Here is a 26,102-nt window from a genome sequence, read left to right on the forward strand (position 1 = left end):
TTGAGAAAACAGTTAAAATACTTGTGTAAAAAAAAGTGTAAAACCTAATATTAAAGCATTTGACTGATGTTTAGGGTTTGAATTAATTTTTTTTTTCAGTTGCCAAAGCACATTGTTTGTGCATTTTAAGAGGAATACCATGTCCATCCAGACAATGCATTTGATGTTAAAGTATAATGTAACTTGTTAAGGAACACATTTAAATTTAGTGTTTATATGAATTCCTTGAACATATGTCTATGGTGTTTACAATGTCATTTTTTCAAATAAAAATGAGAAAGAAGGTCTTCTGACTAACTTCAGTTTGAAGATAAATAAAGACTTTAGACAAATATAACCAAAAGCTGAAAGGATTCTACTTTTCATTTTAGTTCTTTGTACGGGGAGTGGTATCACGACAGTGTACTACTTCAGGTTAAAAAGAAAAGAAAGTTGTGGGGGCACTCATTAACCATTGTGGTTTTTTAATTTTTACAGGAAGAGCCATATGTTATGTTCAAGAAGTCTGACAAACCCTTGTACGGAAATGATCGATTTGAGGGTTATTGCATTGACCTCCTCAGGGAGCTGTCTACTATCCTTGGATTTTCCTATGAGATTAGACTGGTGGAGGATGGAAAATATGGAGCCCAGGAAGATGCCAGCGGCCAGTGGAATGGAATGGTTCGTGAACTAATTGATCATGTAAGTTAACTTTTGGAAGCTCTCTACTAACCATTTAGATTTCAATTCTATCTATACAAATTGTAAAACTTTTATGATAATGCCATTTGAATAGTACTGTTTTGGAAAATGAAGATGTTTAAAGAAGTAGTACAAATAGATTCACATCAATGGTTTCTATAATGTAGAATTTGTTAAACGAAGACTATTCTGCATCTCTGTTTTGCCTATAGGCAGTGTTTGTTTCTGCCAAACTGGTTTAGCTCTTCCATGGCATATGCCTAGGTCCAAATATGGAATACATAGTATTCAGAATTTATTTCTGAGAACAAATATATGGGTTTTTGTGACAAAACATACATCTTCATTAATCAATAGAAGTCAGACCTCTTCTGATAGTGGATCTGAGACTTTGTCTTAGAGAAATTTCTGTGTATGTAGAGTAAGCACATAAATTATTTGATATACACAAAGAAGAGGAACATCTTTCTTGAAACGTTAACAATAAAGCGCAAGCAGTAAGACAAAAATATCAACATATACTGAAGCAGCAAAGGAATGCAATGTGTGTCAAAACAGATACCATTACAATTACTTGTAAATCAGTAAGGCAGGCATTACTTCTTGTCCTTCAAAGCATGCTTTCCCAGCTGGTCATGCCAGTTGAATTCAGTCTCTTAGAAACATTTTAGTCAATTTGAAAATTATGTCATTGTCCCTTTTTGCATTTATTTGGGCAAATTGCTTGATATAGAGAAATTTAATCAAAGAACGAGATAAAACATATTCTGCACATCGCTGTCATTTAAAATAGGAAGAAGGGGAGACTATCTTATAGCTAATTCAAGTGAAACCGCCTAATGATGGCAGAAATTGCATGAATAACTTGAAGAAAAATATTCACTAATCTTGTTTCAAGTTGCTTTAAGATTTCAGCAGATGGGCAGAACATGTGCTAATCAAAATATTCATATTTACTAGAAGGGTTGTTATCTTTGTGCTTTTCTAGTAAATAATAATCGGGTATTGCTGTTGCAACAGATGTTGATTATGCCTAGCTTCACACTTTTAAGAAGAGTGCGTGGGAGTATTATATTTATCTTATCTTTACATGTGTGTATATATTACACCTAGTACACACACACACAAAGCAAACATTATTAGCTAGACACTCTGTCCATCTCTATACATGCATATTTTCACACATGTATAAATGCATAGACATGCATAGCTATTAGATTTGATGGTTGTTAAGTAGTATCATCATCTGGAACTAATTTCCATGATTGGGGTGGATATTGTGGAGGTATTTCTTATATAATTCTTCAGAAGCAAAGAAAAATCACATTGTGGTATGCAGTTATTATTCAGCCCTAAAGCTTTCTTGAACAAGCACTAGTATGGCCTTCTAAGCTTTTCACTAAGATAATCTTGAAATAAAATGCATTTGAAGAAGTTGCAACAGTAAAGTGTGTGGAACAGGAGCTTTTTCAATCCTTTCCTCTTGATAACACTGAACGGAACATGTGTTCCTTTTTTCCATAGATAACATATAACTAAACTTAGATTAAAATTTATTTTAGCTTTTGAAAAGATGTTTACTTAGGAGTAAAAAAAGTTTAGATACTGTGCTTAGTGCATCACAGAAGATGTAGTCTAACTTCTTAACCTGGATCTTAACTTTTACTAGTCTCAATTTCTCAATTGTTAAAATTTTCCTTTAAAGTTTTCTCTGTTTTTTATCTATTCTTATTCTGTAATCTATTTGAATACATGCAATTTATTTCTACATCTGTGCCCTTTATTTGCATGCATGTTATTGGTACATTTTATTAGCAAGCAACACTTCAGACCTCAGAACTAATGCACAAGAATTTAGAGAAGAATTCCAGATAGTTACCACATTTGATGTTTCCATATGGTTAGTACTTCACTTGGCCCATTAGCTTGGCTTTTCAGTCTTTCTTTTACCTTAGAGAATATTTTTTGAAGTGTCAAAAAGGTTTTGTTTTGTATAAAGTAATATAATAAAGTCAATTACTATGTCTTGTAGAAAGGTGAAATGATTCTGACTACATTTTTCAACCTGAGTTTCTAATTAAAATAAATAAACTACAGAATAAAGACAGAGTTCTGAAAGTTGCCATAGTACTTACATCTATTTGAAAAATATTTTTAGAATTTATTTTATTTTTATCTACTTGTTATATTTTAACCATCAATCACTTAAGTTCAAAAAGAAAGGATACTATAGTGTATAACTTTACAAAGGTAATTTGTAGTATTTGTAATTCAAGAATAAATAAAATTGATAATTTCTGTATATTATCTGTGTAGAAAGGAAGATGCAGAATTTGTATAAAGATAAAAAATACCAAATAGAATCTAAATTTTTAAATAAACTGTTTAAATCTGTGTTAGTCACTTTACATAATTGCTTGGACTCAAAAGTGTAAGTGAAATGAAGATAATGCTATCTGAACTGAGCTCGGCATATCTTGTCAGTATCAGGCTTGAAATTCTACAGTGTGAACAGAGACTGAAGACTTTACATCAGGCTTTGTGTGTTTTCAGTCTCCTTTCCCATATTTTACTCACATTTCTTCTTTCTTTGACTGTTTTACTCAGTGTTCACGTATGCCATCATTCTGATATTGGTCTCCAAACAATGACTAGTTTCCTTTTGAATAAATGATAAATACTGAAAGTGAAAAATGAGTTCAGTGATTCCTTTCTTTTGACGACTGAATGATAATGAATTCTTGTCGGAAAAGACAGTGGTCTCTATAGCTGCAAGTGGAAGAGAAATATTCACTAGGACAGCAAATATAGATGAGATTTCCCTATGAAAACATCTTAAATTGAATTTCCCCAGTTAAGCAGTCTAATTTCTTTGCCACAATTTTTCATTCAATATTTTACCCTCCTCTCTGGTTAACTCAAGACAAGGGTGTTAGATATTTGGGGGAGGGGGAGCTAAAATCCAGGTATCCATCCTTTCTGGATGCATTTTTCATAAAGAAGTATTCGTTATACTGACTTGTTGCCTTTGGTTCAAGAACTTTATTCAAGGATAGATTTATTGAATTGGTTTTGAACTGAATTATAAATTCTGGAGATTTCAGGTTGTTCTGTGGTGCTAAAGTTGTTGTGGCACTGTATTATATTATATGAGATATATAGTGTGAGTGTGTAAATTATGTTCCCCTATAGCTAGCAGATACTGATAGAATAAAAATATATAATTTTGCTTTTTTTTCTGTTAGACATTCTACTTTACAGCTGAAAAATTACTTCAAAACATTCTTATTGTTGGGTTCTAAAACAGGCAAAAATTACTATTTTATACTTTTGCAGAGATATAAATGAAAGTGAAAAATCCACTGGGAAGTAATTTGTTATTATTATATAGCATTAAAAATAACCTTTTTTTTTCTTGGCTCTTTGTTTGAATGATTCGTCTACAGCACAAAGATTATACATTACAAATGGACTTTAAGGCTTGCAGATCTTTTATGATTCATAAATAATTATAGAAAAGGTCCAATTTTTATATCATGACTGTTCTTTTATTATATGTGAGGATTAAATGGGAACTTTTCTTCGTATCTAAGAAGAATAGGATTTTCAGCTTGGAGGAGGTTAAGACATGGAGTTGGGCAGTTGCAAAGCACTACTTAATTTGAATTATCTTGAGACATAGCTTTGTGTTTTACTTCAGTATCTTCTGAATTTTTTAAAGTCAATATCTTACCAATAAATGCTTACATACAAAATGTTTACGTTTATAAAAATAATAGTGGCCTTTTATTCTCTCAATAACAGCATAGTTTCAGATGTTTATATAATCAGTTTAAAATGTTTCTGGAGACATCTTCCTCCAATAACTTGTTATTTTTATTTTTTTTTATTTTTTTCCCTAATTTAAGGTCCTTATATTCTTGGAGGACTAGAGCCAAGCTCTTTGTATTACTGTGTAGAAGTGTAAAGAATCTTCCAATAAAAAACTATATAGATTTTTGGTAGCTTCCTTTTTGAGACAAAGAAAAATCTATATGAGTAAAGGAATTTAAATTTCTTCCATCTTTTTCTTTTCTCCTCCTCCCCTTTTCAAATGCAGTTTCATCATGTTTGAACTCTATCTCTTTTCTTCATACAGCTATACAGCAAGTCCTGCTGTATAGATCCTCATAAGGAAAGGCTAAGGAGCTTCTCTTGCCTCTTCTCCTCAAGGATAGATACAGTCTTCCTCCTTGTAATTTTCATGCAAAAGGTCTGACAGTTGAGATTTTCAACATAATGCAGGACAGTTTAGCCATGCCTCTTTCATTAATCAAAATCTCGGAAAACTTGACAGTAGCAGGGGGTTAGAGACTCTTTAGGAGAAAGAAAGATTGAGCGTTCTGTCTTTTTACACCAACATTATATGTGCTGGACAATAAAACCTGTGGTCTGTCAATGCTCTTTAGAGCACCATATCTGCTTTATGACTGCCTCGTTTATTGGTGAAAACACTGGTCTGATGTTGACATTTTCAAAGCTATGTATAACACTTACCTCCTACTGATTTTTTTTTTTTTCCCAAATGGTGCTCCTAAATTAAGGTACTGACACTTACTCATATGCTACTACTTACTGAACATTATTATTAGTCCATTTTCAAAATATTCCTCCATAGAGGATCACTGGGTTGTAACTTCTTCATTTAATGATAATTTTTTTATCAAATAGAATGCTACATCACCTCCTCCTTTCTGTATTTCTCTGAATAACTTAGTTGCTTTTTGCAAGACTCCCTAGATTTTTGCTAAGGGCTGCTGTGCTAGTCATCATCATCAGGTTCAATTAATAAGATTGTTTCGCAGGACAGACTAATTAGTAAACCAGAAGCAGAATATCAATAATGACTTTAGAAATATGTTTTGCCTTACTTATCTGAATTTGGAAAATTCAGGACTTTGGCACAGTGGTTTATGTCTCTTCCTTTGTGACCAACATTTATGACTGTGAACTGTCATTCATTTCATATTTCTTTAAAAATATTATAGATGTCATACTTGAAACAGATACATCAACTGAGTAAGCATTAGGGAAAAAAAAAAAAGGCCTGAAATATGAGGCAAGTGGAGATTCAAAAAAAAGAAGATCTCTCCAGAGAATGCCTTTATATATGACAACATTCCAGTGCACTGCTGATGAGAAGTTGAACTGGTGCTGATAGAAAAATAGTGAACTTGTATTGTAAGATCTTAGGATTTGCAAGAAAGGTTTCAAGCTATTTAGGCCTTAAGTGTAGAACATTCTCCTATATCGGTCTTTTTAAATATTTATTCCAATCACATTAACAGCTATAAAATTATCATTTTAAACCCAGAAATGTTTATTTCTCCTTCTTTAACACATTTTCCATTAACTCATAGTATAGATTAATCACAGGATCACATAATGATATATCGTAAAATAAAAATAGATAGGAACATATTATAATGCAGGAGTGATTCTAACTCATATTTCTGCAAAAATCTGCCTTTTTTCCCAACCTATCCTTCTCCATCTAGACATGCATCTCAGACTTCTCTTAACGTTAATCTTGGCTATCTTACTGTCAAATTCAGTTGACCATCGCCAAAACTTATCTCATTATTTTTTACTTGTCTTTTTTATTCCTTCATTCTTGTTACTGTTCCTAACACCAGCATTCTCATAAAAGTTCAAGACCATAAAGGAGTCATTTTAGCTGTCTTCCTCTTTATTTCCCTTTCCATAGAGACTGTGTTCACATTTTGCCATGTCTTCTATAAATCTTGAAAAATCAACCTTTTTTTTTCTTTTCTTGCCCATATAGTAAAGTAGCTCTCAGGCCAGACCTTTCTTTTGTACATTTGCCTGCAGCAGCAACACTGTTTCTGTCTTCTAAGAGGTTCATGAATCCATTTCTCAAGCTCTGTGTTCCCACTGGTTAGACCTAACATTTTATATGCGTGCTTTTCTCTTATTGTGCAGCATCAGTGCTATTGTAAGTGCTTTATTTCCATATCACTGTTTGACTCATGAGAGTATCATTAAAACTCCTTAATATTTTGTGTTCTTCAGAAACTGTTAGTAAAAATTGTTCACATTTCAACAGAGAATTTGACTCTGAAATGAATCCTAAAATAGATATTTTTTTGTTTTCCAATTAAGAGAATTTACTGACTGTAACTGTTATTAAAAAAAATTTTTCATTAGAAATTCTTTTGGCAGGTATTTTTCAATCAGTTCATGATAAATGCATTTCTCTTTAAATTTGTTGTTCTGGTTTTGGTACTCTGTAGAGGAAGGGAAACAAAATCTATCCAACATTTTAATTAAAAGAAGCGATGATAAAATTAGAACTTTAGGATTGGATGTTGTATTTAGGATCATATGTTGACCCCCAGTCAATTTGGGGTCTTAGTGATTTTCCTTTTGAAGACTTGGGTAAAGGCTTGTTGTTGTTGTCATGAAACGTTTTGACTTCAGTAAAATAAAAGAATTCTAGGACACAAGTTTCTTATCAGCTATCTTAGGAATAATTCTTCCCTTGCTACTATATCATGTCAATGGTGAGATACCAGGCAATGATTACCTATTGCCTATTTTACATTTTTCATGCAAAAGATTTTTGATAGAGAAAAAAATATTAATTTGATTTTGATGCTATTCTCTTTGTATTAGTTCTCCATACTTGTGGTATTATTTTTAAGCTCCTTAGAACAGATACTACTCACAGTATGTTAAAATACATTATAACATGCCAAGCACTGCAAAATAATTGTCGAGTCTATTGTTAACACTTTTCTTGTCTGAAAAAGAATCAACTTCAGAGTAAGATATCTTTCCACCAGCATCTGCAAAATGAGTGTGCATCTTTTGTGAAAGTACAACATACATTTAATTGTGCAAAAAAAAACCCAGAACAAAAAAACCCAAAACCAAACCCACAGAAACTCCAGAGCACTGCTTAATTTGCTCTGTTTTCTGTTTTTCACAAAGATACTTGTTTGCACTCTTAGAAGGGGGAGCTGGGTGCATTTAATTGCAGTATTTTATTTGGTAACACTTTGAAGTTTAGTTCTTAAAGTTTGGCTTTACAAAAAATATGTTTCTGCATTCTTGAGGTAGTAAAGCTGTCTTTATTAAAAGTGTATATGTTGTTGAGTTTTTTTATATTTCTTGTTTTTGAAGGACTTTTCTTTCTTTAAATATACTATCTATAGAAAACCCAAGTACAATATATTATGTGAACCAGTTTAAAAAAGAGATCTTACTTTTTTTACAAATAAATTGTATATTGAATTTTGCAATTGATCATCCATATTAAGAAAAAAAATCCTATTCTATGTTCCTTTATAACAAAGCTGTGTTGACTGCATTAAATATACATTTTTTTGTTTCCTATAAATAATATTATTCTAAAGCCCTGGTAATCCTGGGCAGATTTTTTTTATTCAGAGAAGTGGTATCTTTGACATGTGTCCATTAACTTATTAAATAGATTCAGTTTTGATGACTGTCTTCTGTGCATGTCAAATTATTTGCTGAGATAATTAACGCTATGGCAATCCTGTTAATTTTGACTAATTAAAAAAAAAAGAGGTTTATCTGTGAAAAGCATAGAATTTGAGAGGGTAAACAATGTGGTAGTTTTATGAAACAGGGGCAGCTCGTGTAGTAGATGTGAAAGGTATTTTTTGACAATGCCTACCTTTGCTCTCAGTGTTATTACATGAACAAGGTACTAATAATTGCACATGTTCTCAAAGATTATGGAGGATTTTGTTATGAACTCCTTTTTTCAGGTACATTTTTAGAACCTACTTGATATCTTATATCAGGCCTCATAACATCAATTTAATCCTGAGTACAGTTCCACAGATTAGAATGTTGTACCTCAGAGCGGAAGACAGGCTGTGAGAGACTAAGTTCAGGATTAAAATGCCTAAATGAATGTTTTGGTAAAAGGTGCTTGTTGGAGCACTAGCTACATAGGCTTCTGATTTAGCCAGTAGAGACCTAGTGAAAACAATCATACCAGAGCCAAGAGATATATTTGACTTGTCTTCTAAAGCTGTGTCCAATGGAGTAATTCAGGTTAGATGCTCCATGATCTCAAGCACATCTGCATAAGGCAGCAGATGTGACAGAGGACATCAATCCTATTCTAGAGCAGCACATTTGAAGACAAGTTGGCTATCCAAGGTATGCCTTATGCAGTAGACATATTTAGGAACATAAAACACTTTTCTAGAACTTGGTCAGCTCTGAATTACTCTTTAGACTCCATCATCTGCATTGATTAGACCTTCACTGGCTGCGATGGGAGCTTAAACTGCTACGGATTAAGCCAGTAGCCGACACATAAGTGTCTGATGCCATTTGAGCTTCCTTAAGCAGTCCAAGACGCCCTCATAGTGCTGGCAGATCTAAAACCAATGGGAGACCCTTTCATTGATGGAACAGCAACTAAAGGCATGGGGATACCTTAAAGCATGTCACAAGCTCTAGTCCAATTCAGAAAAGGGGCTGAAATAAAAGCCCAGGCGTCTGGCTTTTGGCGTTAGCTCACACTTAGCTTTTGCTTGAAGCGATTGTGAGGTTACAATCTGTCTTTACAAAATTATATTTGTACCACACTTTCTACAGTATTCATTGAGTGTTCATCTTAATTTTTTTTTTTAATTACTGTCAGTAAATGTGAGTAGATAAATTCTTCTCCCAATAAAGTATACTAAGACTTCTTTGAATGCTGATCCTTGTTTATGCAAGTAAACATAGCTGTTTTCTCACGGAATGATGCTATTTTCCAATTATTTGTTTTCATTATCCCTGTCACCTATCATGTCTGTATTTGGAGCTGGAAAAAATAAGGATTACTGTGAGAAACTATAATGTGAAAAACAGCTGTCTGAGAACCTTTATCCATTAAGACAGAAAATAGTAATTTTGCTAACAGTGCCTTCATAACAAGAGGGGTTTTTTTGTGTTCCTAATTTTTCTGTACCTTTAAATAGCTCATTTAAGCTGTCTGGATAGAACTCTTGTCTTTCATGTGGTTGTATAGTTTGATGAAATATTTTTTTATTAGGCTAAGAGCATAACATAAATTATCTTACAAATCTTGATTTAAATTAATCATTTTGTTTCTTAGATAAAACATCATGGGTTTTGTCCATTTTTACTTGAGGAGTAACCACATCTATTCATCATAAAAATGAAAAAAAACCACCCAACAACTTGCACGTACTTCAGTTTCACATTCAAAAATAGGCTTAATAAGGCCTTTTTTTTTTTTTTTTTTTTTGTGAAAATACATGATTTCTGTTGATGGGCCAGTTTACATGATGCATAATATTACTCATCAACACAAATTATATTCACAGACAAAAAGTTATTTTTCATTTCTTATGACAAGGAATATTCAGGCTACTTAGGCTAAGGGAAATACATAAGAAAGAGGAGAAAAAATGTAAGTACTGCTGTTCAAGGTGGCAAAGATAAGTGTTACACAGATCTTTAATGAATAATAGGAAGGAGTGAGTGATCACGTGAGTTTAGTAGATAATGTAACAGGCTTATAAGCTTACATCAAGGGAATTCCAGTGGGACTCAAACCCACCTCCCTTCTAGTGGGACTCAAACCCACTAGTGCGCCTCTGTTTCTGGTGGGACTCAAAGCCATACTTGTGCCTTGGGAGCCCACTGCTGACCGAGGAGAGAGACGTGACCAAAGTATAGAACTACAAGGGATTTTTTCTTAAGCAATGTGCGTGCAGTGCCCCAGTCTAATGCTGATATTGACCCTGATATTGAGGAAGGCAGGGTTTATATATGTTACAATACAGTTGTGTAGACTAATCAAATCACCTGTGTTAAGGGCTAATCAGTTACTGTTGTTTGTGTAATAAGTGTGTGCTTATCCCAGGCAGGACCAGTGTGAGCTTGTCCTGTGAAGGTGGTTAGCGGTGTGTGTTAATCTTCATTGTTCTAAACCTGTGCAAGTGGAGTGGTTTTGTACTGGATTCTGGTCAGTTGCTGTTCTGAGAACCTTGAGTTCATTCCTAGCCTTGGGTCACAATACTTTTCCATTGTCTGAGACTCTTTCTTTGTAATCTGCTGATGTTGGTTCTTAACATTTTGCATCTACATTTTTGAAATGAAGGTGGAAAATGTTCAGGACTCCTGCAGAGGAATGTTTTCAAGGTCTAGAAGTAAGGCTAAAGAAAACTTGTTTTGAAAACTGTGACATTTTAGGTAAATTATCATCTAAATAAATTATATTCCAGGGAAATATTTTAATGTTATGTCCTTAATACACTGAGGAAATCTCAGCTCAGTATACAAGATATAATAACATATCCTAAATTCTGAGCATTCACAAACCACTCGTTGGGTTTTGGTTTGAATGAATACCATCGAGAGGAAGATAAATACTCAGCTCAGCAGAAGCTGTAACATTTTACCTGTCTTTGAAGGGTTTTCACCCACAGAATCCATAAATCTATCTTGATTTTGGAGTTTCCAAGTCTTCTTTGCTTATTATAGATTTCATTACAAAATGTCCTGTTCAGCTATAAAGCTTTCATACTTTTTATAATAATTACTCCTTTCCTTGTATGAGTTTACATGGGATACATTGAGTAGTTTTGCGTTACAAAAGTGGAACTTAAATTGTTATTTAATACATAATGTATATATACAAAATTTAGGCTACATTTTTGACAAACTATGTGAGACTCGGGTACATTTTTTTGAAACCTTAGGTCTAAGCTAGCACCTGCAACTGAATCTAAGGTGTTACATGATGAAAATGTAATCATGCTAAACTTTTTCTATATATAACATAAATTTGAATTCTGATCCTTTGGGGACATGATGTTTTGAGGGGTAACATTCCATAAACCACATAGTGTTTTGGCAAGTCTGCGGTTATGGTATAGCTCTTGCTTGAACCAGCAGCTCTGGTGAATATAGATGGATAGTAAGCTAAATGCCTACTGATTTCTGCTGAAGTTTTTTTTATGTTATTTTCTAGTAACTTGGCATTTTATTTTATTTTTACCTGCCCTCTTAAAAAAAAAAAAAGATGACATAATTGTCTCTTTTCTGTACTCTCTGTATATGGTTAAAATACTACTGTTTTTATTTCAATTTTCTTATCCTTATCTGCTTGTATTTTCAGCTGTCTTATGTTTTGTTTATAATTTCTCTTTTCTGATGTATCTGTTTAGCCATTTGAAGGCCATCTGTTCTGAGTGCATTTTTATTTCTTGGTATACATTTATTTACCTTGCAGATTAAGCATTACTGTTCTATGCTCAACTATTCTTCTCTGAATTTCCAGTAATCATTATTAGTTACATTTGTTAAGTTATGTTGGCAGTTTTCCAGCACAACCCTCTCTTTAAACAAAGCTACTAATTCACATTATTTAATATTTAAAAATAGTATTCCAAATCCTTCCAGTTATTCTGTGTCACGGTAAAGTATCCATAATTCTTTAATTATTAAGTGCCTGTAACATATTTTTCATGTGTATGTTTACTGTTTTAAATATTCACATTATCTTCCAGTTATTATTGTTTGCATGCTTTCTTTTCCTCATTAAAGTAGCATTTCATTTCTGTGTGAAATTTGTCCTGGGGTCTATAGGATAATTTATTATGATAATTTGTAATATGCCATAAAATATCACTTGTGCTTTTTGTGCCTTTCAGTCTAATTGCTAATTCATTAATCCACAACTTCAAGTGCTCTGACCTTTTATTTCCAGTGTCATTTGTCCCAAGCTGAATTAACAGCAGCAGGTGTCTCCCTGACAAACAACTAAACGTATCTCTCTTGTTGCTAGAGCTTGTTTTTCACTTCAAGCAAACTGAATATATTCATAGACTTACAGAACATCTCTGCAAATTCTTATCTTGCATGTCTGAATTTATTAATGTAATTCACTCAAATGTGCCGTACTATGTATCTACTGTTCCTTTTTTTTTTCATTTGCTTTAAAATGAAAGATCAAAGAGATGGTCTTCTACATGACCATAGAATTATTAGGAACTACAACTTTACTACTACGTCAAACCAGCAGCCAAACATTGGCCTCTCTACTTGTGTACTAAGTGTCACAAGACGACACTTAATTTGCATGTCTACTTAGTCACTCTGTAATAAAGGCTGTATATGATATTCACATGGAAAAATGTACAAACAGATTCTAACTCAGGGTAAATGTTATGCAGAAAATAAACTTCAGATAGAGTGCAGCAGAAAGTGTTGCAGAAAGCCATGCAAAAATGCCAGGGAAATAAAAAAACTCAGTAATCTAAAATGTCAAAGAAATCCTAAGCTAGAAGCTTAGGTCAAGTATGCAAAATATATGTATTGATTCAATGAGGAGCATAGCAGAAGTGCATATATGAATTCTCTATTAAATTGCAGGCAAGGGGTGTGGTACTGATTTCAAGTACAGGACAGACTGAAGATGTAGTTTCAACAAAAGAGCAGTTCAGAGTAAGCAATTATTTTCCAAAGAGCAAGGAACTTCCGGAGTCTGCATTTAGTAAAGTAAGGCCCAGCAATATTTCTAATATTACAGTAAGACATATAAGAATAATAATGCATACACTTTTTCTTAATAGTCATAAATGTTATTTATTACATGATCTTTTGACCTGATCATGTCCTGTGTTTCCCAAAGAAACTGGATGAAAAATTTTAAGTATATTCTTAAGTTATTTGACACCAGAAGTGGTAGGAGACTTTCACAGTAGGGTCTTCTCAATAAGTGCTCTGAGATCTGTGGAATTTTTCTGATGATCTGTACTCAGGGGGCTATTTATCTGAAATTTCTTGAGACTAGGGGTAAGTGAATATTGCCTTCCTGTTCGTTTAACTACAGTATGCCCAAGTAGTGTTTTTTACAGTTAGGGTATTATGGTTTTCTAATTCTAATTTTCATAATTTTTACCACTACTAATGAAGCTTTTTCTTTTAAAATCCTTTTTCTGTTGCTATGTGAAAACAACCTTTCTTCTTTTTCCAGCTTTGTTTTTTATCTTTTTCATTCTATCAGTCTTATCGAATCATTTCAGTGAAATTGAACTTACCTTTTGGAATGACATCCATACTCTGTCTTTTGACATTCTGCTAGGTAACTCAGGATTTTATTTAAAGTATAGATAAAATTCAGGTAGTACACTAAATTACTTTAGTAGCCAGGATCCCTCATAATAAATAGTATGTTTTGCTGTGTAAAACTGTTAGTTTGTAATTTCTATTCCTTGCCTTGACCATTTTCCTGCCTGCCCACAATCATAAATAGGATGTTTGCCCACTTGCCCCTGCCCCCCCCCCCCCTTTTTTTTTTCTTTTCTTTTTTAGATGTGGACAGTCACAGGTTCACAAGTTTCTGGAAATGATGGGGAATCATTTTAAATGTTCCTTGAGAAGTTACTGGCAAAAGAATGCCAGCACTGGGCCAAATCACGTGTGAATTAGGGACCAAATATTTTAGAGGCTGGGTGAAAGAATTAGTATACAAGCATTAACACAGAACACGTTTTAAGTCTAACCAGTATAATCCCCATTTATAATTATTAGGTATTTGGACAAGCCTGGCTAATGCACTTGGTGATATAAAATGATTATGTTTCAGTGACAGATAAAAACTGTACAGTGAATAATTGGAATTCATTTTCACTGCACTGCCAGTGAAGTGAATCATAGCCCATCAAGGCAGCAGCATGAAGTTTTTCAAATGAGACTCCAAAAGATAACTCTCTAGCTCAAGCATCATCTATGCTTACAGCAATGATTAGGAACTGATTGGATCCAGAGCTAGGGCTGTATTCATAAAAGTGTTACATTTTTCATATCCTCATACAGTTATCTGATCTTTACAATCACTTTTGTTGCTATAATGATAGTGAAGAATGGTAGAAAATAACATGGGGATTATTGTTTCTATGTATATGTCTGCTGAAGTGAAATATATGTGAAAATTAGAATTCTCTAATAGCACAGTTAATTTCCATTGCGACTTATCCCTTTCATTAGGTAAATTCATGTGTCTACATTTTGATTCTGTCTTCAGAAAAGGTTGGTTGTTGGGGTTGGCCCCATTTAATGGAAATTAAATTACCTAGAGAAAATTGATGAAACGACTTCTCTATTCAAATATGTGCTTTTCCTCCAGGGAGGTGACTTGCAATTCTGTTTTTCATGTCAAATCTTCAGCAAGTTATTTTTACAGCTTATCGTGAATCTGTTCATTCAGCCTGTTTCTACAATATCTATACTTCAGTGTACAGTGCTTGATCACTGCAAAGATCAAAATAAGTTCAGCTGTACAGGGAAAGTTGATAAGTACCAGTTTTCCCAATCTTCCCTTAGTCCTCCTCTCTGCCTACTCAGATCTTATTTTAACCTCATTCCTTCCAGAAGTAATGATTAAGGAGTTTGATTGCATTCTTGGTAGATCAGGAATTCACAAATTCTACTCATAACTTTGAACATAGCACACTCTGAACATGGTCATAAGAAATGTTGCTAATTAACTTCTGGATTCTCTTCATTTGGAAATGGTAACAGGATTTTGAAAGACTTGCAGTGGGCCTATATAGATCAACTAGAGGTGTATTCATGAAGCACAATTAACACAACCAAATTAATTCTTAATATTGTTACTGATACTAAAAGCTAAAAAAAAAAGTTCAAAAGCTTTGTGCTGCAATTTGTCTTTTGCTCATCAAGGAAGGTAGGGAGGAGGGACTGTGGAATCCTGGAGTATGTCAACTTTCAGCTAAACAGCATTTTAGTAAAACAGTTTCAGGATGTGCTGGCAGGAGATGTGTCCCTGGGAATGATGCCCAAAACCAACATCACTCATATTGTTTGGGGAACTGAAAGGTATTAATTCTGATCTGTTATTCTTACAGCATCAAAGATAATTCAGTTGTTTAAGAAAATCATACAAAAGTCGAACATTCAGAGTTAAAAAAGAAAAAAGAAACTGCCAGTGCAGCCTTACTTAAATCCAAAATACACCAAATGAGTGTTGGGAAGAAAATCATGTTACTTTGTCACAATAGCTTGAAATTGGTTTGCACAGTCAATTTTTATTCTGCTATTTCCTGAACTTTGAGGGCTTGATTAGCAGTAATGTGTGGTAACTTCCAAAGATGAGTAACTTTTCTTCCTGAGAATGTATGTTAGTGTGAAACAAATATATACACACACACATATGCATACCAATGACTGCACATAGGTGCTTGTAAAGAATGAATGTATATTTTTGTGTGGATGTGTGGGGCACGGTGCTCATAAAGTGCCAGTAGAAACTGTGAAACAGTATAGATACTTGTTAGATTTTTTTACTCGGGACATTGGATAAATAAGTGACATACTGAGACAATGTTTTATATATAAAAACCATGTAATTTAAAAAATGGTTAAAAGTTTTCTTTTAAGGTTGTAAAGTCAAGTTTAAAGAAAGGGAAAGTATTATGCTTGAAGAAAGATTTTTTTACTTCTTGCTTTGCTTTAGAAGTGTATACAATAATCTGTTATTGGAAGTAAAATGTTTATTTATAGTATGGAAAATAGGTTAAGTAGAAAGCCATTTTGTGTCTGAGGCAATATAGATTTTTCCTTAAAAATAGACTTATGTAGATCTATTTTGTAGAGATTTTTTTGTTATGTGGATTGGTATTGTGAAGAATGCTACACTTATTCTAGAATAAGTGTCTGGTCAAAAATGTATCAAAATCTTGTTATATACAAATCCTCAAGTCATTCTTCAAATGCGCGGTAATTGATTATCTTTATTAGTTTTTAAACATAGTTTGCCTGGACAGAAAAATAATTGAGCTCTTTCAAAATGTCATGTGCAGCATTCATCCCTGTCAGTTCCATGCCTTATGATTTTCAAGTTAGTTTGAAAATGATCCTTCTGGCCCTCAAAAGAGCTATTGAAATACTGTAGTATTTCATAATTCCAAAATGTAAACGCAGAACTAGTGTAAGATCTACACATATTATTGTTACATTGTAATAATAAAGAAAAGACGGGTCAGTGAAGAAAAGCCATCATAGAAGCACAGCGTCATTGCTCTTCTCTGGCCTCAAGTTGTGCTAGGGGAGGTTTAGGTTGGGTATTAGGAAAAATTTCTTCATTGAAAGGGTTGTCAAGCATTGGAACAGGCTGCCCAGGGAAGTGGTGGAGTCACCATCCCTGGAGGTATTTAAAAGACATGTAGATGTAGTGCTTAGGGACATGGTTTAGTGGTAGACTTGGCGGTGTTAGGTTAATGGTCAGACTCGATGATCTTAAATGTCCTTTCCAACCTAAATGATTCTATGTTTCTAATCCTGTTGCTGTTAGAGACCTGCATAAAGATGACAGAGTTTTGGTGAAAGAGCAGTAGCAGTTTAGATTACAGCGGGAGCATGATATCAGGTGTCACTCAAGTGTGCCTGAATCCAAAAACTAGAACCAGGCACCAGCGAAGAGTGCCATTGTACCAACCATGCTTTGTGAGTCTGAGAAATAGCACATTTCAATTCTAGACTTAATGGACCTGTATCTAACTTGATATCATGTTATGTCTACAACTTCTGTTGAATTATTTGCTATATTTAAATGTTTAAATTTGTCAGTTTGAATTATCTTTAAGAAAGTTGTTCTGTAGTGTAGCCATCAGACAAGAATATTTTCCCTTTTCTCTTAATTCTCCACTGTAAACCAGTAATAGAGAAATAAGAGAAATGAGATAGATGCTATATTTTAGTATCTAAATTATTGCAATATTTGAGCAATTTCTGGTTGTCTTTGTAATTTTAAAAATATTTTATCTATTTATGTAACTACTTGTATCTTAACAGGAAATGAACAATATTACAGAAAGCTTTAGGAAACTATATGCCAAACCTAGTTTCACTAGTTGCAAACTTTCTCTGTCTGCATCAGAATAGAAATAAAATTGCAGTTTTGTTACAGAGATGTCTGTAGAGAATTGGAAAGAGAAATTAGTTACACTACAGAATCAAAGAATTGTTGAGGTTGAAAATGACCCTAGAGATCGCCTAATCCAAATGCCTGGTCAAAGTATAGCCAACTAGAGCAGATCGCCCAGGGCCATGTCCCATCAAGTTTTGACTTTCCCTAGGGATGGAGACTCCACAACCTCTCTGGGCAACCTGCTTGAGTGTTTGACCATTCCTACAATAAAAAGGTATTTTTTATGTTTAAATGGAATTTCCTGCATTTCAGTTTGTACCCATTACCTCTTCTTTCACTGGATACCAGTGAGAAGGGTCTGGCTCTGTCTTCTTTACTTCCCCTCCCCGCTTCAGTGATTTGTATTAATTCATCAGCTTCCCCTGCGCCTTCTCCAGGCTAAACAGTCCTAGCTCTCTTAAGTCTCTCCTCAGATGGCAGGTACTCCAATCTCTTAATTATCTCTGTAGCCCTTTGCTGGATTCATTCCAGTATGTCCCTCTCTCTCTTGTACCAGGGACCCCAGTTCTGGACCCATCACTCCAGATGTGTCTCACCAGTGCTGAGTAGGGATCAAGGATCACCTCCCTTAACCTGCTGGCAATGCTTCTGCCTAAGGGAGCCCAGCTGGTCACCATCCTTCCAATGTTAGTACTGGAAGGATGGTGCCTGGGTTTATGCTTCCCAGGTGCAGCATTTGGCATTTTCCTTATTTGAACTTCACGATGTTCTAGTCTGTCTATTTCTCTAGGCTGTTGAGGTCCTTCTAAATAGCAGCATAACCCTCTGGTCTATCAGCCACACCTCCCAGTTGATGTATAATGTGCATATTTCCTGAAGATGCACTCTGTCCCCTCATCCAGCTCATTAATGAACATGTTGAACGGTATTGGTGCTGGTGTTGACCCATGAAGTACACCACTAGTGACTGATCTCCAGCTGGAGTTCATGTCACTAATCACAGCCATTTCAGTCCAACAGCTCAGCCAGTTTTCATTTAACCTCATTGTCCACTTATCTAGTCTGTACTTTGTCAGTTTGTCTCTGAGGTTGTTATGGAAGACAGTGTTGAGAATCTTGCTAAAGTCAAGATAAGCAACATTCTCTCAATGAGTGAAACAACTCACTCAACAGTGCTCTCTACTCATCCAGAAAAGCCAGTCATTTCATTGTAGGAACCTGTCAGGTTGGTCAGACAAGATTACCCCTTTATAAATCCACGCTGATAACATTCAGTTATCTTCTTGTCCTTAGTATGACTTTCAGGATTTGCTCCATCACTTTCCCAGGAATTAATTTGACGCTGAATGGCCTGTCTTGAAGACAGGAGTGACATTTTTTTTTTTCTTTCAGTCCTCAGGAACCTCCCCTGATCTCGACAACCTTTGAAAGATAATTGAGATTGGCTGACATTAGCCAGTTCCCTCAGCACTCATGGGTGCATCCCATCAGGTCCCATGGACTTGTGCATGTGCAGTTTCTTTACATGTTCCTTCACCTGTTCCTCCTCCACTGAGAGTTAAGTCTTCCTTGCTCCAGACTTGCCCCATAGTCTGACCTGGGATTTCTGAAGACCAGTCGGCTTACTGGTAAAGACTGAGGGGAAGCATGCATTGAGTTCCTTGGCCTTCTCCATGTCCTTTATGACCAGGTTCCCTGCCCCATTCAGCAGCAGTTCCAGATTCTCTCTAGTCTTCCTTTTGTTGCTTATGTACTTGTAGTAGCCCTTCTTGCCCTTGACGTTCCTTACCAGATTCTACTGCAGATCGGCTTTGGCTATCCTAACCCTGTCTCTGCATGCCTGGACAATGTTGCTATATTCCTCCTGGGTCACCTGTTCCTGCTTCCACCTCTGGTATTCTCTCCTGTGTCTAAATTTTGTCAGGAGCTCCTTGTTCATGCAGGCCTCCTGCCATCTGTTTTGACTGCCTGAATGTGGGGATAGATGATTTTTGAGCTTGGAGGAGGTCATCCTCATCCTTGAAAACCAACCAGTTCTTCAGGTCCACTCTTCTCTCCAGGATCATCTCCCATGGGATTCCTCCAAGCAGGTCCCTGAAAAGGTCAAATTCTGTTCTTGTGAAGTCCAGGATTATAATCCTGCTTTTTTCCATGTTGCCTCCTTTCAGGATCCTGAACTCCACTATCTCTTAGTCACTGCAGGCAAGACCACTGCCAGTCTTCACATCCTGGACCCATTTATCCTTGTTTGTAACTGTGAGGTTCAGCAGAGCATGTCCCCTTGTCAGCTACTTCATCACTTGTGTCTGGAAGTTATCATCGCTACACTCTAGCAACCTCCTGGGTTGCTTGTGCCCTGCTGTGTTGTCCTTCCAGGAGATACGAAGGTAGTAAAGGCCCCCCTAAGGACAAGGACCTGGGAACATAAGGGTTCTTCTGGTTGTCTGAAGAACTTGTTCACAGTAATGCATTGCATTGAGAGCTTTGTAGCTATGACAGTGACAACACTCCAGCCTGTCAGGAGAAGATACATGATTTTGTTCATTACACAAAATAAAAGGCAGCCTGGCATGGGAGGAAGGAGAAGCGTCTCCACAGACAGGAGCTGCACAATGTGCCAGGGGAAGATCCATCTGGGATCTGTCCAGTGCTGCACATAAGCAGGGTTCCCTGCATCAGAAAGGATGTGAGATTTATTTGGCATCTATATTCCTCTTTTTATTATATCTATTAAAACAGATAATTTATTAAGCCATTTGTTGTCAGGTCTTTCTTATTGAGATCCAGAAAGAAACCTGCATTGTCTCACCTCAAACACACCCCAGTCTGTGCAGACATGCATGGCCTGTAATCCCCTCCATTTAATGCATGAAGTTCAGCTAAACTGTCATGGATTATAGTGCAAAAATTAATGCAAAATCTATTTCTGAGAATAAACATAACAAATCCGTGATTTTCTGTGAGCTATCACTCCCTCTTCAAAATATGCAAAGAAACATGTTCAAGTGAGAAGGTATGAGTGAAATTTGAAACTTAATTGGATGCAAAATACACCTTTGTATGAAGCTGCAGTGTATCCTTCATAGTTTTAGAATGGTAGGTAAGAAATGTGACTATTTATTGATGCAAGGCTGTGTCTATGTATATGTGCACCCCCCTCCCATCCTTACAGTTGTTCATAGTAAAAGCTTATTTTGCCCAGTATCCTGACTTCCTTCTTAGCCAACAAGAAATGTCAAGGATATTGTATGAGGATGAACAGAATGTAGTGATATTTACTCCATCAGCAGTGAGTTGTGGATAGGGTCTTACTGAACTATAAGATAGGGTTCTTTTTTGTATAAAATAGTATCCATGAATTTTCTTCAATTATTTGAAAACATTTAAAGTTTTGGCATGCATTGGTTCCTAAAGCAAGGAGTTTTACAGTTTAATTATACTTAATGTGAAGAATCATTTCCTTGTTTCTGTTCTGAGCTTTATTTACTGTCTACTTCTTTATGTGCAGGTTGACACAGAGCAATTATTTTATAGTCTTTCTACTTGAATAACTTAGTGCCATCCATAAATGTTGTTACTTAACTATCTATCCACGTTCTAGTTGGGCAGTAGTAAGGCTAGGAATTTGTCTACATCTGCCTGTCATGCTGAACAATGTTTTTTCTTGTTATATTTGTGTTCTTATTCATCATGTATTTGTATCCCTCTGTTGATCCTTGTCTTCCAGAATGAAGCAGAACTTAACGTAATACAAGGAATAAATTATAACAGTAATGACATTTTAAAGTGTTTTATAGATTTCATCTTATAAATATCAGAAACATTTTAACTCACCACCACAGATTTCATCCTTAGGATTTGCATTTTATTTTTATTAAAGCCAATTGTTAATAAGTTTATACTGATATCTTCAGTATTTAAATATGTCTAGAGCTTGGATAAGCTTTATTGAATTTAAATAAATGTAACAAGTTTTTCAAATGAGTTAGTTTACATATACCCTAGGAAGAACAGAACTAAATTAGGATCTAGTGCATAAAAACACTGCTAACATTTTTTTTCCTTAGATATTTGGCAATATTTTTGGGTAATAAAAAATATACTGTATTAGCCTTTTTTTTATAATTATGGCACATGTAAACCATTGCACGATATATAATGTTTTGAGAAGATACACAATATAAAAACACTTCTGTTTTTATTTCATATGTTATGGAGTTCTCTAAAAAGACCATTTTTTGTTATTGTTTATAATAATGATCAATTTTAATTAAAGTCTAAGACACTGGAATTTAACAATTCATTGAGAATTTCAGTGTGTGGATTCTTTTTAAAATAAAGTCTAGTCCTTGTGATGGCTGCATCAAAATGCACCTGGAGGGGGTGAGTGTACAGGAGGTTGATTTTGTCCATTTTAATGGGTTTTATCCCATTAATTAATTAAGCTGATGAAATGATAGATTTCAAAAAGATGTCAGTTGAGAACTGTTAATCAATAAGAGGTAGTATATCCTGCAGTGATCTACTCCCATCCAAATAATACACAAAATCGTTACTAATAATTTTGATTACCTTGTAAAAAATTGCAGACGACAAAGTGATACAGTAAAGTGGGAGCAAGTCAAATTTGACACAAGTCAAACTTGATTGCATGATGAAATGAATTCACTGAAACAATTTGATAAAACTCCATATATTTGAGAACAGAATTTATGTCAAAATTAAGAAGTGTGGGATTTTTTTGTCCTGAGTACAGTAACTGAAAGTCTAGGTGACATAGCTGGTTAACAGCTGGAAAAAAACACTTCCAGGGAGTTGTGGTAAATCTGGAAAGTATAATGATAAAAATGCTAGCTACAAACAAGGAATCAATGTTACCTCTGTATTTTATTTCAGGAAGCTGCACTGGAGCATGGTGTCCAGTAATTTTCATGTTTAGTAACCATCTCTGGTACAAAAATACAATTTTGGAAAAAAAGTGTGATAACTGTAATAACTGTAAAGAAGAACTGTAACATTTTAATTAAGTAATCTTTTTTTTTTTTTTTTTTTTTTTTTAAGGGGGGAGTCTCCCTTTCCTGAGCCACAATATCTATGCTGTCTTGTAAATATTGTCTTTGGCAGTTTGCCCTTTCTGTGGGCACGTGAATCTTGCTCTTCTAACCATTAGAAGAACCCTTTGTGGAAAACTCTGCTGGAGTGAAGTGATAAGAATTAAGGCTGAGATTTTCTTATTGTTGTAATTTATTGCCATCCATCTTCCTGCTAAGTGTAGTTTTGTGGTCTACTGCCTCTAGTCCTCTTGCATACAATTTGTGTAACTGTTGATTAAAACAAAGTTGGTGCAAAATACTTTAATGAAACAGTGTCCTATAAATCAACAGATAGAAATTTTGTGACTATTTTGAATGGGTATTCATATTACATCTATTCAGCTATTAAATCTAATCCATGCTGGCATAGCTAAATGAGAATGGACTAGGAAAATTCCTAAGTTTACTAACGGTGAATAAAAGGAAATAATGTAAATTAACTAATTACAGAGTTCCTGATGTTTTTAATACTAGTATTTTTTCTTGACTAAACGTTCAGAGAATAACAAAGGAGCAAACAGTAGTTGAATAACCATTAGTTACCACAGCTGTTCAAGACTTTGCCAAGAAAAGTATTAGCCATGCTGACATAAGGATGTCTAAAGAAATGAAACAGCTGTGAAATATTACTGAGTGTCAGTAAAATGAATCTGAGTAAACCACCTGTCTTTCAGGAACTTTTTGTTGCCGAAAAGTAAATACTGAGAAGTAGATCAGCAGTTAGAAACAAATGTATAACTTGAGCCAGTACCTATTGAAACTGTCATCATATGTTACTTTATTATGTTAATAAAGTAACAACTGCTAAAGTTGCATCTATATATGATATAGTTAGCAATTAATCTTAAATGATACAAGTCTGGATCGCACAAATAAGAAGGCATGACAGCTGTCTAGTGTGGTCTTATTTAGGACTCTATGATATGTTACTTACATTTGGCAAAGGTAACAACTTCTAGTAGCAGCTTTCCAGGACCTGTGAGGAGGTTATCAAGAAGATGCACCCGGGCTCTTCACAGTGGTGCCTGGCAGGAAGACAACAGACAACAGGCATAAATTGAAAACCTCCAAGGATAGAAATTGCATAACCTCTCTAAGAAACCTGCTCCACTGCTTGTCTGTAGAAACTTTTTCACGATGTGGGCAGACAAGCAGTGGAACAGGTTATCCAGAGAGGTTATGTAGTCTCCATCCTTGGAGGTTTTCAGAACTGACTGGGTAAAGCCCAGAGAAACCTGGTCTGATCATGTAGATGACCCTGTGTGGTGGGTTGACCCTGGCTGGATGCCTGGTGCCCACCAAAGCTGCTCTATCACTCCCCTCCTCAGCTGGACAGGGGAGAGAAAATATAACGAAAGGCTTGTGGGTTGAGATAAGTACAGGGAGATCACCAATTACTGTCACAGGCAAAACAGACTCGATTTGGGGAAACTAGTTTAATTTATTACCAATCAAAATCAGAGTAGGGTAATGAGAAAATAAAAATTAAATCTTAAAACACCATTCACCCACCCCTCCCTTCTTCCCAGGCTTAACTTTAGTCCCCAGTTCTCTACCTCATCTCCCCCCAGCGGTGCAGGGGGACGGGGAATAGGGGTTGTGGTCAGTTCATCACACGTTGTCTCTGCCGCTCCTTCCTCCTCAGGGGGAGGACTCCTCACACTCTTCCCCTGCTCCAGCGTGGGGTCCCTCCCATGGGAGACAGTTCTCCATGAACTTCTCCAATATGAGTTCTTCCCATGGGCTGCAATTCTTCACTAACTGCTCCAGTGTGGGTTCTTTCCATGGGGTGCAGTCCTTCAGGAGCAGACTGCTTCAGCGTGGGTCCCCCACCGGGTCACAAGTCCTGCCAGCAAACCTGCTCCAGCGTGGGCTCCTCTCTCCACGGGTCCACAGATCCTGCCAGGAGCCTGCTCCAGTGCGGGGTTCCCATGGGTTCACAACCTCCTTCAGGTGTGTCTACCTGCTCCAGTGTGGGGTCCTCCATGGACTGCAGGTGGATATCTGCTCCACTGTTAACCTCCATGGGCTGCAGGGGGACAACCTGCCTCACCATGGTCTTCACTACAGGCTGCAGGGAGATTTCTGCTCTGGCGCCTGGAGCACCTCCTCCCTCTCCTTCTTCACTGACCTCGGTGTCTGCAGAGTTGTTTCTCTCACATATTCTCAATCCTCTCTCTGGCTGCAATTGCTGTTGCGCAGTTTGGTTTTTTCCCCCCCCTTCCTAAATATGTTATCCCAGAGGCACTACCACCATTGCTTATTGGCTCAGCCTTGGCCAGCAGCGGGTCCATCTTGGAGCCGGCTGGCATTGGCTCTGTCGGACATGGGGGAAGCTTCTAGCAGCTTCTCACAGAAGTCACCCCTGTAGCCCCCCCACTATCAAAACATTGCCACGCAAATACAATACACCCTGCTTTGAACAGGAGATTGGACTAGAGAACTCCTGATGTCTCTTCCCACCTGAATTGTCCTATGATCTCATGAAATGTAGTAGAAAAACATGAAAAACAATTTATATCAAAATAATGTAAGTGGCTAGTTAAAATAAAATTAGCAATAAAGCCCGAATAAAGTCCTAGTGGTTTCAAAAGGAAATAAAGATTTTGTGTCAAGACCAGAAGCTTTTCACAGGGTGTAAAATTTTCTATAATGTAGTAGTATGAACAAGCCAGTTTAGGATAGATCACAAGTTTAAAGGCAAAATACAGATCTTAGTTTTTCAAATCAGTGACAGGGAAGTGCACTTCTGTGAACAGGAATAATGCATAAGCTCTCTGTGCATTAAGAGCCCATTAGATGGGTTTAAAGAATTGAAGCTGGGCATTAACCTTCCTCTGTTTAGCTTAGGGATGCATTTTCTCCAAAGGGAATGTAACTGAAATTCAGCTCTCACGTTAACAATCCCAAAAATTTGAGGTGGCTGAAGAAGTTTATGTATTGACTTAGGGTCTTAGGCTGAAAAGCAGACTCCATTTACATACGCTAAGTAACTCCATTATTATGGTGGAATATTTTGTAGTTGTCGAGTCTAATTAAAAATAACTATTAGCAATTTTGTGGTTGCTATGTCTAGATTGTATTTAAAATTTTCATTCCTTTCAATAAAATAGGTGAAACAAAAGTTTTTCAGAAAAGGATCATCAAAAAAAACCTCAATCAGAGTTTATTTTTCCTTTCCCCAGTGTTATTAGTAGAAGATATTAAATGATTTCAAAGTTCAATTTCCCCAAAAATTAATGTGGCAGTTTCTCCGGGTTGTATTTTATAGAGTTAATTTTCACATACAAAATGTCAGTATCTGCAAATACCAACTTACTATACATGCTATGGCCCATGCACTACTCGACATTTATGTGCAGATTTCTTAC

The 26,102-nt window shown here is 35.6% G+C and overlaps 1 protein-coding gene across 1 annotated transcript in view; it reads left to right on the forward strand.

The window, feature by feature from the left end:
• GRIK2 (glutamate ionotropic receptor kainate type subunit 2) overlaps nucleotides 1-26,102 on the forward strand; it is a 445,724-nt gene that overhangs the window by 263,896 nt on the left and 155,726 nt on the right. The window contains exon 11 of the mRNA XM_075498454.1: nucleotides 478-684. Coding sequence (XP_075354569.1) covers nucleotides 478-684 — 207 coding nt within the window. The remainder of the gene's footprint in view (nucleotides 1-477; nucleotides 685-26,102) is intronic.

This window comes from Mycteria americana, chromosome 3 (genome assembly GCF_035582795.1).
Source record: "Mycteria americana isolate JAX WOST 10 ecotype Jacksonville Zoo and Gardens chromosome 3, USCA_MyAme_1.0, whole genome shotgun sequence".
NCBI lineage: Eukaryota > Metazoa > Chordata > Aves > Ciconiiformes > Ciconiidae > Mycteria > Mycteria americana.